The sequence below is a fragment of the Meriones unguiculatus genome, chromosome 4 (assembly GCF_030254825.1).
Source record: "Meriones unguiculatus strain TT.TT164.6M chromosome 4, Bangor_MerUng_6.1, whole genome shotgun sequence".
In the NCBI taxonomy this organism is placed as follows: Eukaryota; Metazoa; Chordata; class Mammalia; order Rodentia; family Muridae; genus Meriones; species Meriones unguiculatus.
This window is the reverse complement of record NC_083352.1, coordinates 25,108,487-25,123,041: the sequence shown is the minus strand read 5'-3', so window position 1 is coordinate 25,123,041 and position 14,555 is coordinate 25,108,487. Positions and strand designations below refer to the sequence as shown.

The following is a 14,555-nucleotide window of genomic DNA, read 5'->3' as shown; positions in this document are numbered from 1 at the left end:
TGTCACTAACTTAGTCAATATTGTAAATATATTCTTTATCTTCTATGATGAACTGTGCCTAGTGAAATACAGTATTATTTTTCAAAAATTGGGGGGGGCATGAATAACCACTTAAGATAGTGCTCTTAATATATAAGTATACATTATATACATGTATGTATATGCCTTCTGAATAATCTATTGATTGGCCATTCTCTCCCCCCTCCCAATTCCTGAGACAAAATACAACTTAAACTAGGCCAGCTTATAACCTTACAATGGCCTTTAAGTGTCAAAGTGAAAGAACCACATAGCTCTCTCTTTTAGATGAAAATCCTAAAATGTTAACCTTAGCTAGGAATGCATACTAAAAGCTGACAGGTGCTGAAGACAAGGCTCTTGTACCAGTCAGTTAAAAAAAAAAAAAGGAAAATTCATTAAAACTGATAATCCATTGCATATGCATGTATGTAAGTAAAATAATCTTTGTAGTCTGGACAGAAGATCAAGAATTACAATGTTCCCTTTGGTCACACCAAGATGAGAACAAGCCGTGACACTACAATGCTGTGAGGGCCGGGGAGCCAGGCCATTTTGCAGCTGGCAGAAGCTGTTTCATGAGGCTTAGGGAAAGCGGCTTTCAGAGCATCAGGTGCCAAATGAATGACCAAATGCGGATGCAGAGGCTGTAGCCAGTTATCTAGAAGCTCAGCTAAGGTGGCCAAGGAAGGGGACACACAGCAGACACCCATCAGCTTTCTACTGAATGTGATGGACAACTCTCACAGCTGGTAGAGACTGACGTCTGCCTTCAAAGGATAGCCTACCTCTCTTTTTAGTGGCTGATGCAGCTAGTGATGTTAAGGCCAATCCCCATTCATCACCTGTGTGAAAATCTAGGGTCCTCAAGAATTGCAGTGAGTTTACCCTGCCACTGCTTTGCAAATGAGCTATGGAAGCCTGGACAGCACCACTTATATTTTCAGCATAATATGCTATGTGGTAAATTAAAGACACAATGCCAGTTGCACAGGAGTTTTTGACAGTCCCACTACACATTACCTTGGCCCAAAATTTTATTTTAATCTATTATCTTGATGGCAAACATCATAATATTATTGCTGTTATTGTTTAGCTTTCCTGAGTCAGGGTCTCCTGTGGCTCAGGCTGGCCTTGAACTCCTGATCCTCTTCCCTCCACTTTCTAACTATAGGATTACAGACATATATCATCATAATTGACAAGATTTTAAGGTATGCTATTGATTGGAAATATGTAACAATAAAAACCTCAAGTTTACAACTAAAGCTAATCGGACATAGCAATCCTTCTCTGGAGTTCCACACTTGCGGTAATATAGATATATTTCAGTTTTAATCAAATGATTTCAGAATTATATTTGAAAATATTTTAGGCTTAAAGAGAATTTAAGATTGTAAAAATGCTAACAAAAATCAGATTTTAGAACTACTTCTGGCTCTATAAGTTGTGTAAAAAAAATTGTCGTTTCTAAAGTTATTCAAACACTAGGACAGTATCACCATGTCAAACAGCAGAAGCTCTGAGTCTTGTGAAGTGGGGAATAAAAGACTGTTGAGGGGTCAAAAGGAAAGAAGAGTTGACTTTGAGGTCAGGGGTAGTCCACTGAAAAAGAACCGGGGTGTTCCAAAAAAGACAAGGGAAGGGGCACATGGGACTTACTGTTTAGTAGTTAGTATGGAAATGACAAAGGCTGGTCATGGCAGGTGCTGCAAAATGAACCCCTTAGGAGAGGTACAGGCTCTGCAACTGTGCTGGGGTATGTGGGGAAATACTGGTCACTCTGTAATGTTTTTGTAATTAAAATACTCTTTACATATACTTTTATTATATTCTTTTCACTCCCCCAAATCCTTCCAGGTCCTCCCTACCTCCCTCTATCACCCTCTAAAAGTAAAAAACAAACAAACAAACAAACAAAAAAAAAAAACCAAACCAAAAAAACCTAAAAACAAAACAAAAAACCCAAAATCAAAACAAAAAGTTAATAAGACAAAATTACTACAACAAAACAAGTGCACAAAAGAGCATGGAGTTGCTTTTGTGTTTGTCAGTGACTCCTGGGTATTGGAGAAAATGCATTTTCCTTCCCCAGGAGGTGACAATTTCAAATAGATTCTTTGCCAGGGATTGTTGTGTTCACTTCCCCTTCTCAATGCTGGGACTGAACCTGTTTTGTCTGGTTTGAACCTGTTCATGTCTTGTGTATTTTGCCAGTCTCCATCTGTGTATCAGTACTGTTTTGTCTGGATGATCACACAGCACTTCTGGCTTTTACTCTCTTGAATCTTTCAAGGTCAGTGAAGAATGTTTCATTTGCTGTTTTTAGTTCTCAAAACAGCACTTATATGACAAGCTGTCCTTGCCTGAAGTGTCCAAATTTCACAAAGCAATTTTTGCTATGCCTTTGGCCACTCTGTAGCCATTCTGACTTTGTCAGTCTCAATATGTTCCCTTCAGAGGTGGCAAATTCAATGAGCCTGAACAGACTTGTGTGTCTACAGTAATGCATAATTACTAAATAGGTAGGCATATGAAGAACTAACATACACCAGGTGCTATTACCAGATTTCATGCTAAAGGTCCTACCTATTTCCAGTATTAACAAAAAAATTAAGAGACTGGGGATATGGCTCAGTTAGTAAAGTGCTTCCCAGGACCTCAGTGCAGAGCCTCAGCACACACACAATGCCAGACACACTCTTATATGGCTCTGAATCATGCTCAAAGGCTAGAGAAGTGGTGCATTTTCTGAACTTTCTGGCCTGCTTTTCCAGATGAAATGGCAAGGTTCAATGAGAAAGACTGTCTCAGAAAATAAGGTAGAGAGCAAGAGAAGACATGTCACGTTGACCTCTGGTCTCTACACATATATGCAGACATACATACGACACACTGAAACAGACTCTCAACATTAGAAATATTTAGTTAATAATTTTCTGAAAAAATTTTTTCATGTTTTTATGCAGCAATCTTGATGAGGAACAAAATCTGTTAGACCCTGATCCTCAAATATACTTTAAGCTCTGAAAGTAAAAAGCCCCAAGTTAACCCAGCACTCAAGCACTGAAATTTACAAAACACTCATTTTCAGGCCTGTCACTGCAGCCTTTTTCTTTTCTCCCTTTTTTACTACTATGTTGTTAATTATTGAGTAAGAAATAGTAGAAGACTTAAGTTAGAAAACTCATTGACCAAAAAAGCTAGTTTGCATATAGTAACTCTAATGACCAGGAGAAACGAAATTAGACTCTTTCCAAAGATAATAAGGCATTAATTAACATTGTACTATCTTGTCCCCTCTCTAAAACCAACTATAAAATAGTTTTAAGTGCTTCACCCAAATGGCCATGTCAGTTACCTCATCACAAATAGGTTCCAAGACAACTTGCAAATAGGAAGTAGAAAGCAACCAGTCTATAGATATATGGTCTATATGGTATATATAGCTTCAATTTAATTGGCAACAAAATAATATATGAACAGGTCAGGTACTTGGTATGCATAAAGGAGAAAAGGAAAGCATTCTACTATATTTATTAGAAAAAAATGAAATGAGGTTCTTTGAAAAGCTTGACAGGAAACTCAGTGATTAAGTACTTAACATAGAGCTGGCTCAAAGTGTCATACCCTTTCTCATAAAAAAACTTTCAACATCAACACTTCCAAATGAATATGTAACACAAATCCATTTTCTACTCAGCTCACACTGAGAACTATCCAAAATTCCATTTACTTCCTAGGCCTCACTCCATATCCATGAAGTGTGTGATATGCCTTCATTTCCAAGAGGTCTGGATACATATCCATAGCCTGCATCCATTCAAGACGCACATTACTAAGAGTTAAATTATCTACAACCAAAATACAACTGTGAGGAAAAAAATCAGAAAACTACGATTACATTTCTAAAAGTAAAGAACAGTACAGCAAGGGCCAGTGTCAGTTGGGCCTCACTATTATTATCTTCCTACATAACTAGGTCAGATTTCTTGCCCTCAGAATTCCTAAGGCTCATAACCATAGCAGGGGAACTTTAGACAATGGTTGAAGACTAGGAATTTTCGTTGCCTGGAAACAAGTGGCTGAGCCTTTTTCATCACATAACTTTAAATACACAATGACCTTTATCTGGATTTTAATTTGGAGCTTCTTTTTTTTTTCCCTTGCATTAAAAGTATCTACCATCTGTATCTCTCTCTCTCTCTCATGCACACACACACTACAGATGTGCTGCCACATCCTGATTTTATGAAGCTGCTAGGGATCTTCATATTTGTGTAAAAAGTATACCACCAAATGAGCCAATTCTTTCCCCGCCTTCCCCCCGACAGGGTTTCTCTGTGTAGCCCTGGCTGTCCTGGAACTCACTTTGTAGACCAGGCTGGCCTCAAACTCAGAGAGATCCACCTGTCTCTGCCTCCCAAGTGCTGGGATTAAAGGTGTGTGCCAATCCTAACTGGCAAAATTTTTTACTGTAGAAACCTCAGTTTATTCATCAGGAAAAAAATACTGGGAAAAAAAGGTATTTAGGGAATAGCAGGGGTGACAGATCTATGCTTTGTCCCACACTTATGTCTTAGTTAAATATTATTCTTTTAAGACTTATATTCATACAAACTTTGGAAAAGACGGATTTTCTATGTTAAGTTTACCAGCTGAACACCATGTAGATGATGTCACAATCAGAAAACATCTTTTACTGAATCTTAATTTTTAAAAGTGAGCTTTTTTGAAAAAGTGATTTAAGCAGGAAACAGTTATGACACTAAATGCACTGGAATTTTTGTTTATATTCACCAGTAAACTAGTTTCACGAACTAAATGGAAGGTGCTCCATGTCAGATTATCACCCACCTTCCATCTGAGAACAGAGGGGGAGGGCGTCTTTAATCCTTTTCCCTCAACCATAACAGTTTTTTGAAATCGGTTACTTGGGAGTATCTCCTTTCCAGTAATGAATTCAGTTCCAGTTGAGAGATTGTAGAGACTTCTAGTACAGATAATTTACTGTCTTAAGAATACCTTTGCTTTAAGTTTCTCTCCATTTAGTTTGAGGTTGGCTATAGGCTTGCTGTACATTGCCTTTACTATGTTTAGGTTAAGTGCCTTGTATCCCTCATCTCTCCAACACATTAAACGTGAATGGGTGTTAGATTTTGTCAAATGCTTTTACAGCATCTAAGGAGAGTATCATGTGTTTTTTTTCTTTCAGTTTATATGGTGGATTACATTGATAGATTTCTGTAATTGTGCTAACTCAAGATCCAGCTATACCACCCCTAGGCATATATCCAAAAGATGCTCAAGTCTGCAACAACATTTGCTCAACCATGTTTGTAGCAGCTTTATTTGTAATAGCCAGAAGCTGGGAACAACCAAGATGCCCCTCTCAATTGAGGAATGGATACAGAAATTGTGGGACATTTATACAATGGAATACACTCAGCAATTAAAAACAAGTAAATCATGAAATTTGAAGGCAAATGGTGGCAACTAGAAAAGATCATCCTGAGTGAGGTATCCCAGAAGCAGAAAGACACACAGGATATACACTCAATTATAAGTGGATATTAGACATATAATAAAAGATAATCATATGAAAATCTATACACCTAAAGAAGCTAATCAAGAGGAGGACCCTGGGTAAGATGATCAATCCCCATTCAGAAAGGCAAATGGGATGGACATCGGAAGAGGGAGAAAATAGGGAACAGGACAAAAGCCTACCACAGAGGACCTTTAAAAGGCTCTACCTTGCAGGGTATCAAAGCAGAGGCCAAACTTTAGAGGTGGAGATGATCAAAGAACCAGTCCATGAGTTCATGTCAGAGGCAGCTCCTGTTCCTATTATTGGGGAACCTTCTTGGACACTGAGCTGCCATGGGCTACATCTGTGCAGGGATTCTAGGTTATCTGGCCTGCTCTTTGATTACCTCCCCCTAATGGGGGAGCAGCCTTACCAGGCCACAGAGGAAGACAATGCAGCTAGTCCTGATGAGACCTGACAGACTAGGATCAGATGGAATCATTGGATGGGGGAGGGGCATGGGAGAAGAGGAGGGGAGGATGGGATTGGGAAGGGATGAGAGAGGAGGCTACAGTTGGGATACAAAATGAGTAAAATGTTATTAATAAAAATTAATTAAAAAATGAATACCTTTGCATAATCTCAGCTATGAGGCAACCTCTATCAGGAGTAATTTTTAGGAAATTCCTGAGCACCATCAGGATCTTGCTTTATCCCATTTCTCTGCCTGTATGTCCTTAACACTGGGTCATCCAAAGAGTAGCCTCATTATACCAGTGCTTTGTACCAGGAAAAAGGTGTGTCCTTGTTCGCATCATAATGGCATCTCTTTCTTAGAGACTCCTATGATAACTTTCTCTCTGTAATTTGTCCAAACTGTTCTAATTCTATCTTTGGAAATAATCATTGATGAAGTTAACCATGGGATGAGTCAGACTACACATCTGGGGTGGACATGTTAAACTGTACAGAAGAATTTAATCATAGTATCAATGTGAATACAGACAATTTTAAAATGATAAACTTTCTTCTAGGTTTAACATATTTACAAAATCTTAAATATAGGAAAGATCTCAGCTGATACATTTTGAAAAAACTTAAGAATTTAAAGTCAGTATTTCTCTTACCCAGAAGTCCAGCTCAAGTTTCTAAACGTTTTCAAACAATTTACTTCTAAAGCTCCTAGATCAACTCCTGATTTGTGTCCCTCTACCTTTATTATGATATACTATTTTATATCTAGCTAGAGATCTTGTTTATTGTAATTTGAAGTTTTTTTTTAAGAATAAAAGTCAATAAAACCCCTTTGAGTGAATAAAACTTTATTCACATTTCTCACTAGGTCTAAATATGTTTGGTAGAATCCCAAATGAATGTCCAAATTCATAGACTCTTAAAGAATATTCGTATGTTTTTCCTAATTTAATATGTAAGAAGCTCAGGTAGAATGGAATGTAGGTAAGACTAAAGACTATCTTGTTGGAGCCACTTGTTTTATTTAAGATGACAGGTTATAAACTTACTTCTCTAAGAGGATGGGTTGAAAATAAAGGTAAAGACAAAGTTACTAATCTCTTTTCAACTCTTAGCTCTACTGCTTTCTTCTACTGGGCATTCTGTTCACGTTTCCTTTCCACCTGTGACTTCAAGCTTTAAGCTGTTGCCCAGCATCACTCACTTTCAAAAATGAGTTTAGGCATGAACTCTGTTACCTAACATACACTATGGACATACAAGGAAGATAAAATTCACAACACAGTAGAGCAATGACACACAAACATATTGTGCTAAGTTATGTGAAGTTCTATGGGAAACAGGTTTTTGTTTAATTGGGTAAGTACCTATGAAAATAATAAATCCCTCAATTGTCTGCCATTATAAATGCTTTAAAATGCCTTACACCACTGAGTGGCTGTTCAAATCTTTGTGTGTGTGTGTGTGTGTGTGTGTGTGAGAGAGAGAGAGAGAGAGAGAGAGAGAGAGAGACTAAACAAGAAGTAACTGGCTTTAAGAAAAAAAAAGTCTCAAAAACCAAATGAAAGAAGAGTGATAAGGTTAATTTTTGTTCAAATAACGCTACGAACTTCACTGTGGAGTGTGCCACTTTTCTGAGTTCTAACTCAGAGAAATTCAACTTTGCCTTTCCTCACATCTATTCTGTGGAAAATGGCTGGAGCCTAGGCTTGTTTGCTCTGACACACTGAGAGAGCTCACTTTTTCTCTGAAGAGCACCCAGCTCCACCTCAGGCAGCAGATTCCTGAACACTATTGCTAGTCCTTCCTTGGACTCCTAACTCTAAGGGAATGTCTTTCTCTCTCCTTCCCAGCAATTGCTGAGGTTTCACTGTTGTATTTTCCTCTCAAGTTAATACAATGGTCCATGAGTTTCAGAAAACAAAAACAAGAGTTGGGTCAACACTTTGGAGGCAGAGACAGGAAGATCCTCTCCTCTTAAAAGCAAGTTTGAGGCCAGACTCAGGTTTTGCAATCCTGCTTCAAAACATTGAAAGAGACAGGCCAAGAGAGAAGTGTTGCTTTATGATTACTTTGTTATTTCATGTTTGTAAGCATAAGGAACTACAAAACTGATGCTTAAAATATGAGTTCATGGCGGGGGAGCTGACCCTGCCAATGGTGGCACTGGGTAGCTTAGATGGAGCAGGGCAGGAGAGCTTGCCCTGGTGGTAGCAAGATATGCCCACATAGCATATATGCTACATAGAAGCATAAATGTTGTAGTATACCCAGCCACTCTCTGGTTGGACAGAACTAATCTTCACAAACCTGTAGCTGGGGAACTCACAGGCCCCAGGGGAGAACCTACTGCTACCCCTTTACTCAATGGGCAAAGCATCGAACTTGCCTTCCAAATGCTTACCTTACACCCACACATTAGTGCAGCTCTCAGCCTTCAAAAGTCTCTTGCTTTGGTGAATGGCGGTTATGACAAGGACTCATAACTGGTCAAACTGCAGAGAACTGAGTGACCACGGAGTGCTTAACCTTAAATGGGACATTTGCATCATATGCCTGCAGGGTCCTGGGAGCATCACAGACTACTGTAAAAATCATGTTGTGGAGGGATGCTGCAAATGAATGTCATCTGGGCATCACAGGACCACTGCACTTAAAATCAAACAGCTCTGGTTGCTGACACAAGATCAAGCCATCCAAAATTCCAGCATGGATGAGAAAAGACACACAAGGTCTTTTCCCTACCTGAGGATCTACTGCAAGTTGACAGCTTCTTGGGGAAGGAACTGAGCTTCCACCAGGACTATCTCTGGGACCCTTGTCCTGGCAGGTGGTCTTATACCCACAGACATAACAGCAGCACTACCAAATCTCAGTGGGTGATGAAAAGATATAAAGAGGATATAAGGTTGGGAGCCAAACACAAGGCTAGGGCCTGGGAGGAGCTGAAGTAGGTGGATGGAAAATAGATATTAAAATGTCTTGTATACATGCATGAAATTGTTATAAAAATGTATTAAAAAATGAAGGTGCCAGTAAAATGGCTCATTGGGCAAAGGTACTTGCTGCCAAGCTTGATGACCCGAGTTTGACTCCTGGAACCCACACAGTGAAAAGAATTGACAAACTTAAAAATGAAAAGGTGCAGTAATACATGTAGTTATCTGAAGTCGACCTCTCCCACAGAACTTACACAGGCAAACATACACACACAAACATAATTAGGAGATGCTATACGAAATCTGACTGACCACATTAGTGCATAAAACAAATCTCATTTAAAAATTTTTAAGGGATTATGAGAAAATAATTTGCATTATATATATTTTTAGTAAATCCTTTTGTCTCTTTGTGTGTGGCATACGTATGTGTATGTGGTGTACTTATCTGTAGGTACCTGAGGCTGACATCAGGCAGCTTTTTCAATTGCTCTCCATGTTACTTTTAAAGCACTGGTTTTCAGCCTCCCTATTGTGTGACCCTTTAGCACAGTTCCTCATGTTGTGGTGACCCCCAACCATAAAATTACTTTCATTGCTTCTTCCTAACTGTCATTTTGCTACCGATGGTCTCTGTGACCCCTGTGAAGGGTCACTAACCCACAGGCCGAGAACCACTGCTTTAGAGGTACTCTCACTCAGTGAGCCCAGAGCTCATCCATTTGGCTGGGCTAGTTGTCAGTGTGCTCCAGGGACCCTCCTATACCCATCCCCCCCACCCTGAGCTGGTGTTACAGACATGCTCCTCTCTACGGTGCCTCAATCTTACATCTGCCTAGCCATTCATTAGTAATTCCTAAATGCTCTATGTTTATTTTCCTAGCAATACTTACTAAAATTCAAGTGACAGAAATAAGTTAACTCACATGACTCCATGGTTAAAAACAAAACACCCTCAAACATGCTTCAGTCACACCAACTTACCTCTTAGCAGCAAACTGTTTTTCCAGATACTCATTGTGAACCAGTTTTGTATCTCCAAACTGCCATGTGAATTGTAGATCACAGCTTGTATCAAGCCTGCACTGCTTCAGAGTGCTATGTATGAAACCATACTCTCTAGTATTGGTGTAACAAGAAGACAAGTAAACTACAGACAAAGGAGAGGGAAACAGTTATTTGTGTTTAGAATGACACTGCACATTTACAGTGACAACAGCACAGCTGACAGTTTGGAAATTTCATTAACAATCGAAAGCAACAACTTGTAGTTGAGGTTGTTTCACAGTAACATGGATTTCCTACACTTGATATAAGTGAAAACATTAGCCTTGTTTTTCTCTGCATAACTATTAGAGTGATTGATGTTTAACACGTACAGACATAAGAGTCCTAGAGTCTGGGTAACTTTAATCATACAGTGTAATTACTAACACAAACCAGGTAGCTTCCGTTAGCACTTCCCATGTATGTCCCATGGAAGATAAGATACATGCTGAGAACACAGTTCAACCGCTAAACTGTTTCAAAAGAGCAATAGCATTTTGCGTCCCCATCAACAGTGAATGTGGCCCTATTGATCCAGACCCTCCCTAGGGTTTCATGTCACCAGTGATCTAGATTTTAGCCATTCTAATAGTTGTGTAGTAGTATGTAATCGTTTTTAACTTTTATTTCCCCAATGACATATGATGTAAATCACCTTGTAATACAATATTTTCTATCTATCTTCTTTGGTGATACTTATCTTAAGGTTCCTGACCCAGTTTTTAGTCCAATCTGTTTTTTCACTGTTGCATTTAAGGTTCTTTGCAGTTAACAGTCTTTTATGTTTTACAAATTAAATTCTCAAAGTCTGTGGCTTCTATTTTTTTTGGTACGAATTTCAAACTTTACAACAGTGGCTAAATGTTTTTAAAACAGTTAACACAATGGATTTGTTCACATATAATCCTCCCCACCTAATTTCTGAATTACTGATGTATACAAGAGAAATACGAGTTGAGGTACTGATTCAAGTTTCTATAGACTGCAAAGAAGTGTTTGACTCCCCAAATCTGAAAACAACATGACTCTGTAGTACCATATCAAGCTTTATCTAAGAAGCTATTATTATTCAAATAACAATATTTATAAAAAGTTTCTACTCCATATAACTTCCTGAGCTATGTAAATTTTTGCTATCAGTAGTGGCCATTTTTGTGATCAATTTTGGGTGTCCATCAGTTGTCTGGTGACTTGATTAGAATCCCTGGCAAATGTCTGGTAACAACTACAAGTAATTATGAATGATAAGGGGTGATACACAGATTACTTTTTTCAGATCAGCTTTTGTACAAAAAAAAAAAAAAAAAAGAAAAAGAAAAAGGAACAAAAACATCTCTACGTATGGTACTAGAAAAGTAACTGTCCATAACTGAATGCTATGGGGTGTAACAGGTTTTAATGAGTGTATCTCTGGTTCTGTTACGAGTCTCAGGGTGTTTGTGAATGTCCTATAAAGCCTATTCTGTCTCATTTATTTCAAAACTACAGTAAAACTCTGTCCTACTTGTCAACAGATACAATCTCACTCAATCTATACCATTTGCTGCCAGAAGCTCATCATTGTGCTCCATGCAAAAGCCCCTCAGGTTTGCCCATTTCCACCTCTATTAGCAAAGAGTTCTGATAAATGGTGAGGTAGACTTCCCGTTTAAGGAGCAGGTAAGGGTCACGCCATTGTGCTGCAAGGCCAGCACACGACTACCTGTGAAACCGAGCTTTATTCCATGGACGGCATGTTTCAGGGACACATGGTCAATTTCAGTAAGTACAACTAAATCAACACTTTTTTGGATCATGCCTTTGGCACTGTAATTTGCCTATTGCCAAATGTAAGGTCATGTAGACTTTTCCCCCTATGAACTTGTACACATTTTAGATGGTAATATAATGGGTACTGCAGATTTCTAGATTTTCAAATCCAACATGTCACTAAAATTGCTATGAGCATCAAGCGTTAATGCCTGGATTTTCTACATCATCCAGTAATGTCATCTATGAACAAGGTTAGTTTTATTTCTAATTATTTGACTTTCTGTATTAAGATAAAAAGGGTTGAAAACAGACATTTGTGACTTGATATTACAATTGAAATTAAGCTTCAAGTTTTGTTTTTTTTTTTTTTTACATTTTTAAATTCATTAGCTTTTTGTAAACATATGTTGACTATTCCTTAATCTATAAAACAGGTATTTCACATTTCTGACTTTCTTATTTTTTGGTATATCCAGATAATCTTCATCACTTGTGCCATCCTTATTCAAAAGTCTGAAAAACTAAATCCTAACTGTCAAAGCATCATCACAGCAATGTAAACAGTTTTGGATTTTGGTTTTCAAAGCATTTTTGGACTTCAGTACATCAAATGAGGGATGCTAAACTTGTATTACAAAACTGGAAATATTCTATTTCTACTTTACTGACATAAGTGCCAAGCTTTTCTGTCAAATGTCAGTTTGTATTTGTTGCTAAACCATGTTTTTTCTTTATATACTGAGACATATATTTTCTAATGTTGAACTAGCCTTACATCCTGGGAGGATACATTCCAACTTGTAACAGCGTAAAAGTCAATGAACTTCAAGAATTACAATTATTTTTATGTGTACAAATGCCACTGCACATGTGTGGGAGGTCAGGTGTGTACGCGTCAGGCCTCTTCTTCTGCCACATGGGATTGAACTCATCAGGCTTGGTGGCTAGTGCTTTTCTTCACAGAGCTATCTCATTTGCCCTACAATCCTTCCTATACACTGTTGTACTTAACTTTCTAACATTCATTGAGGGGCTTTGCATGTATGTGAATGATGGCTTACATAAAAACAAGGTACAGGTCACTTATGTTTGTGTCATGTTTAGGTACGGACTCAGATTTAGGATGTATTTCCCTTAATCCTATCTTTTTTTTTTTTTTTTTTACAATGTTTTTAATTTAAGTAGCATTACATCACCTTCCCCCTTCCTCTTTCTAACCCCTCCTACGCCCTGTACTCAGACTGGTAGCATATTTTTATTACTGTTACATATATATATATATACACACACACACTTACACACACATATATATGTGTAAACACAAATGTATATAAATACAGCTCGATGAATCTATTTTTGTTGTGTGTATGTGGTTTCAGGTTTCAACTGACAACCAGGAAGGAGACTCATCCCTAATTCTCCTTCTCCCAGGTGTCACTAGTTGCTTTCAGTTCTTTGTCTAGGTGTGGCACCGCTCAAAAATTTCCTCCTCCTACGTTAACATGTCCGCTGATACTGCCATATTTACAGTCTTGTTTATGAAGCCATGTCTGGGAGAGAATGTTTCACAGTGGACTTCCTGGGATTCTGGGCTTCACAACCATTCGGCACACTCTTCCACAACATTCCCTGAGCCCACACACGCAGGTGATGTGACACACATGTATCTGTTAGAGCTTGGTTCTTCACATTGTGTCCAGTTGTGGTTTTCTGTGATAGTTTAGGTATTAGAGTGGCTATAAAGGAGAAGTTTCTTTGATACAGGGAGGTAGTTCAATTTCTCTAGAAAATGTGGCTTGTGCCTAAAGTGGGTTTGTGAGCCACTGGCCTGGAACCAGACTGATTCTACTTCTGTTGTTTTTTGAGACAAGGTCTTACTCTAGCCCTGGCTGGTCTGTTGCTCACGATGTAGGCAAGGCTAGCCTTCAATTCAGAGATAAGCTTGCTCCCGCAGCTAGAGTGATGGTAGTAAAAGCGTGCATGTGGCTTGACACTATGTTCTTGAAGAGATTACTGAGATTATTCCCTAAACGTATAGGAATATTCACCAGTGAACCCACTGTGGGCCTGGTGCTTTCAGTGTAGCTGAGTAACTATTAATTTGATTTCTTTAATAAAAGCTTATCCAGGTGGCCTATTTTTTTTTTTATGTGTATATGATGTTCCTATCTGTATGCCTGTATATAAAAATCAGAGGACAACTCTGAGCAGTTGGGTTTTTCTCTTCCACCGTGGATTCTGAGGGGCAAACTAAAGTTGTCAAGCTGTGTGCTAAGTGCTTTTATACACCGAGCTATCTGACTGGCCTTGCTTATTCACATGAGTCTTGGCTTACTGTGTATTTAAGAAATTGCACATTTCATTTAAGATACAAATTCTCTGAGCAGAGCTATTAATATATTACATAATATGATGTCCATGAGATCTACAGTGATGTCCCTATATTTTTTAATTAAATTTTTAGTTTTTTATATTAATTACAGTCTATTAATTTTGTATCTCAGCTGTTGCCTCCTCCCTCAACCCCTCCCAATCCGACCCTCCCTCCCTTATCTCTTCCCATGTCCTTCTCCAATTCCACTGATAGGAGATGTCCTCCTTCCCTTCCATCTGACCCTAGCTTATCAGGTCTCATCAGAATTGGCTGCATTGTCCTCCTCTGTGTCCTGGCAGGCTGTTCCCCTCTCAGCGGGAGGTCTCCCCTCTGTCCCTTAGTTATCCTGACTAGAGACTTACTAGCATTATCTTTGTAAACAATCTGATTTTGTTCGCTTTTAAATGTCTAGTACTTCTCT

At 38.5% G+C, this 14,555-nt stretch overlaps 1 protein-coding gene across 4 annotated transcripts in view; it reads right to left on the bottom strand.

Annotated features, from left to right (window-relative positions):
- Positions 1-14,555, bottom strand: part of Tex15 (testis expressed 15, meiosis and synapsis associated) — a 77,120-nt gene that overhangs the window by 33,794 nt on the left and 28,771 nt on the right. For 2 of the 4 annotated variants that reach the window (XM_060381598.1, XM_060381599.1), the window contains exon 4: positions 9,946-10,111. The exons of 1 other annotated variant lie outside the window; for it this stretch is intronic. In XM_060381598.1, coding sequence (XP_060237581.1) covers positions 9,946-10,111 — 166 coding nt within the window. Of the gene's footprint in view, positions 1-9,945; positions 10,112-14,555 lie in introns of those variants that run through there. One more of the 4 variants, XM_021636520.2, reaches the window with a different exon arrangement.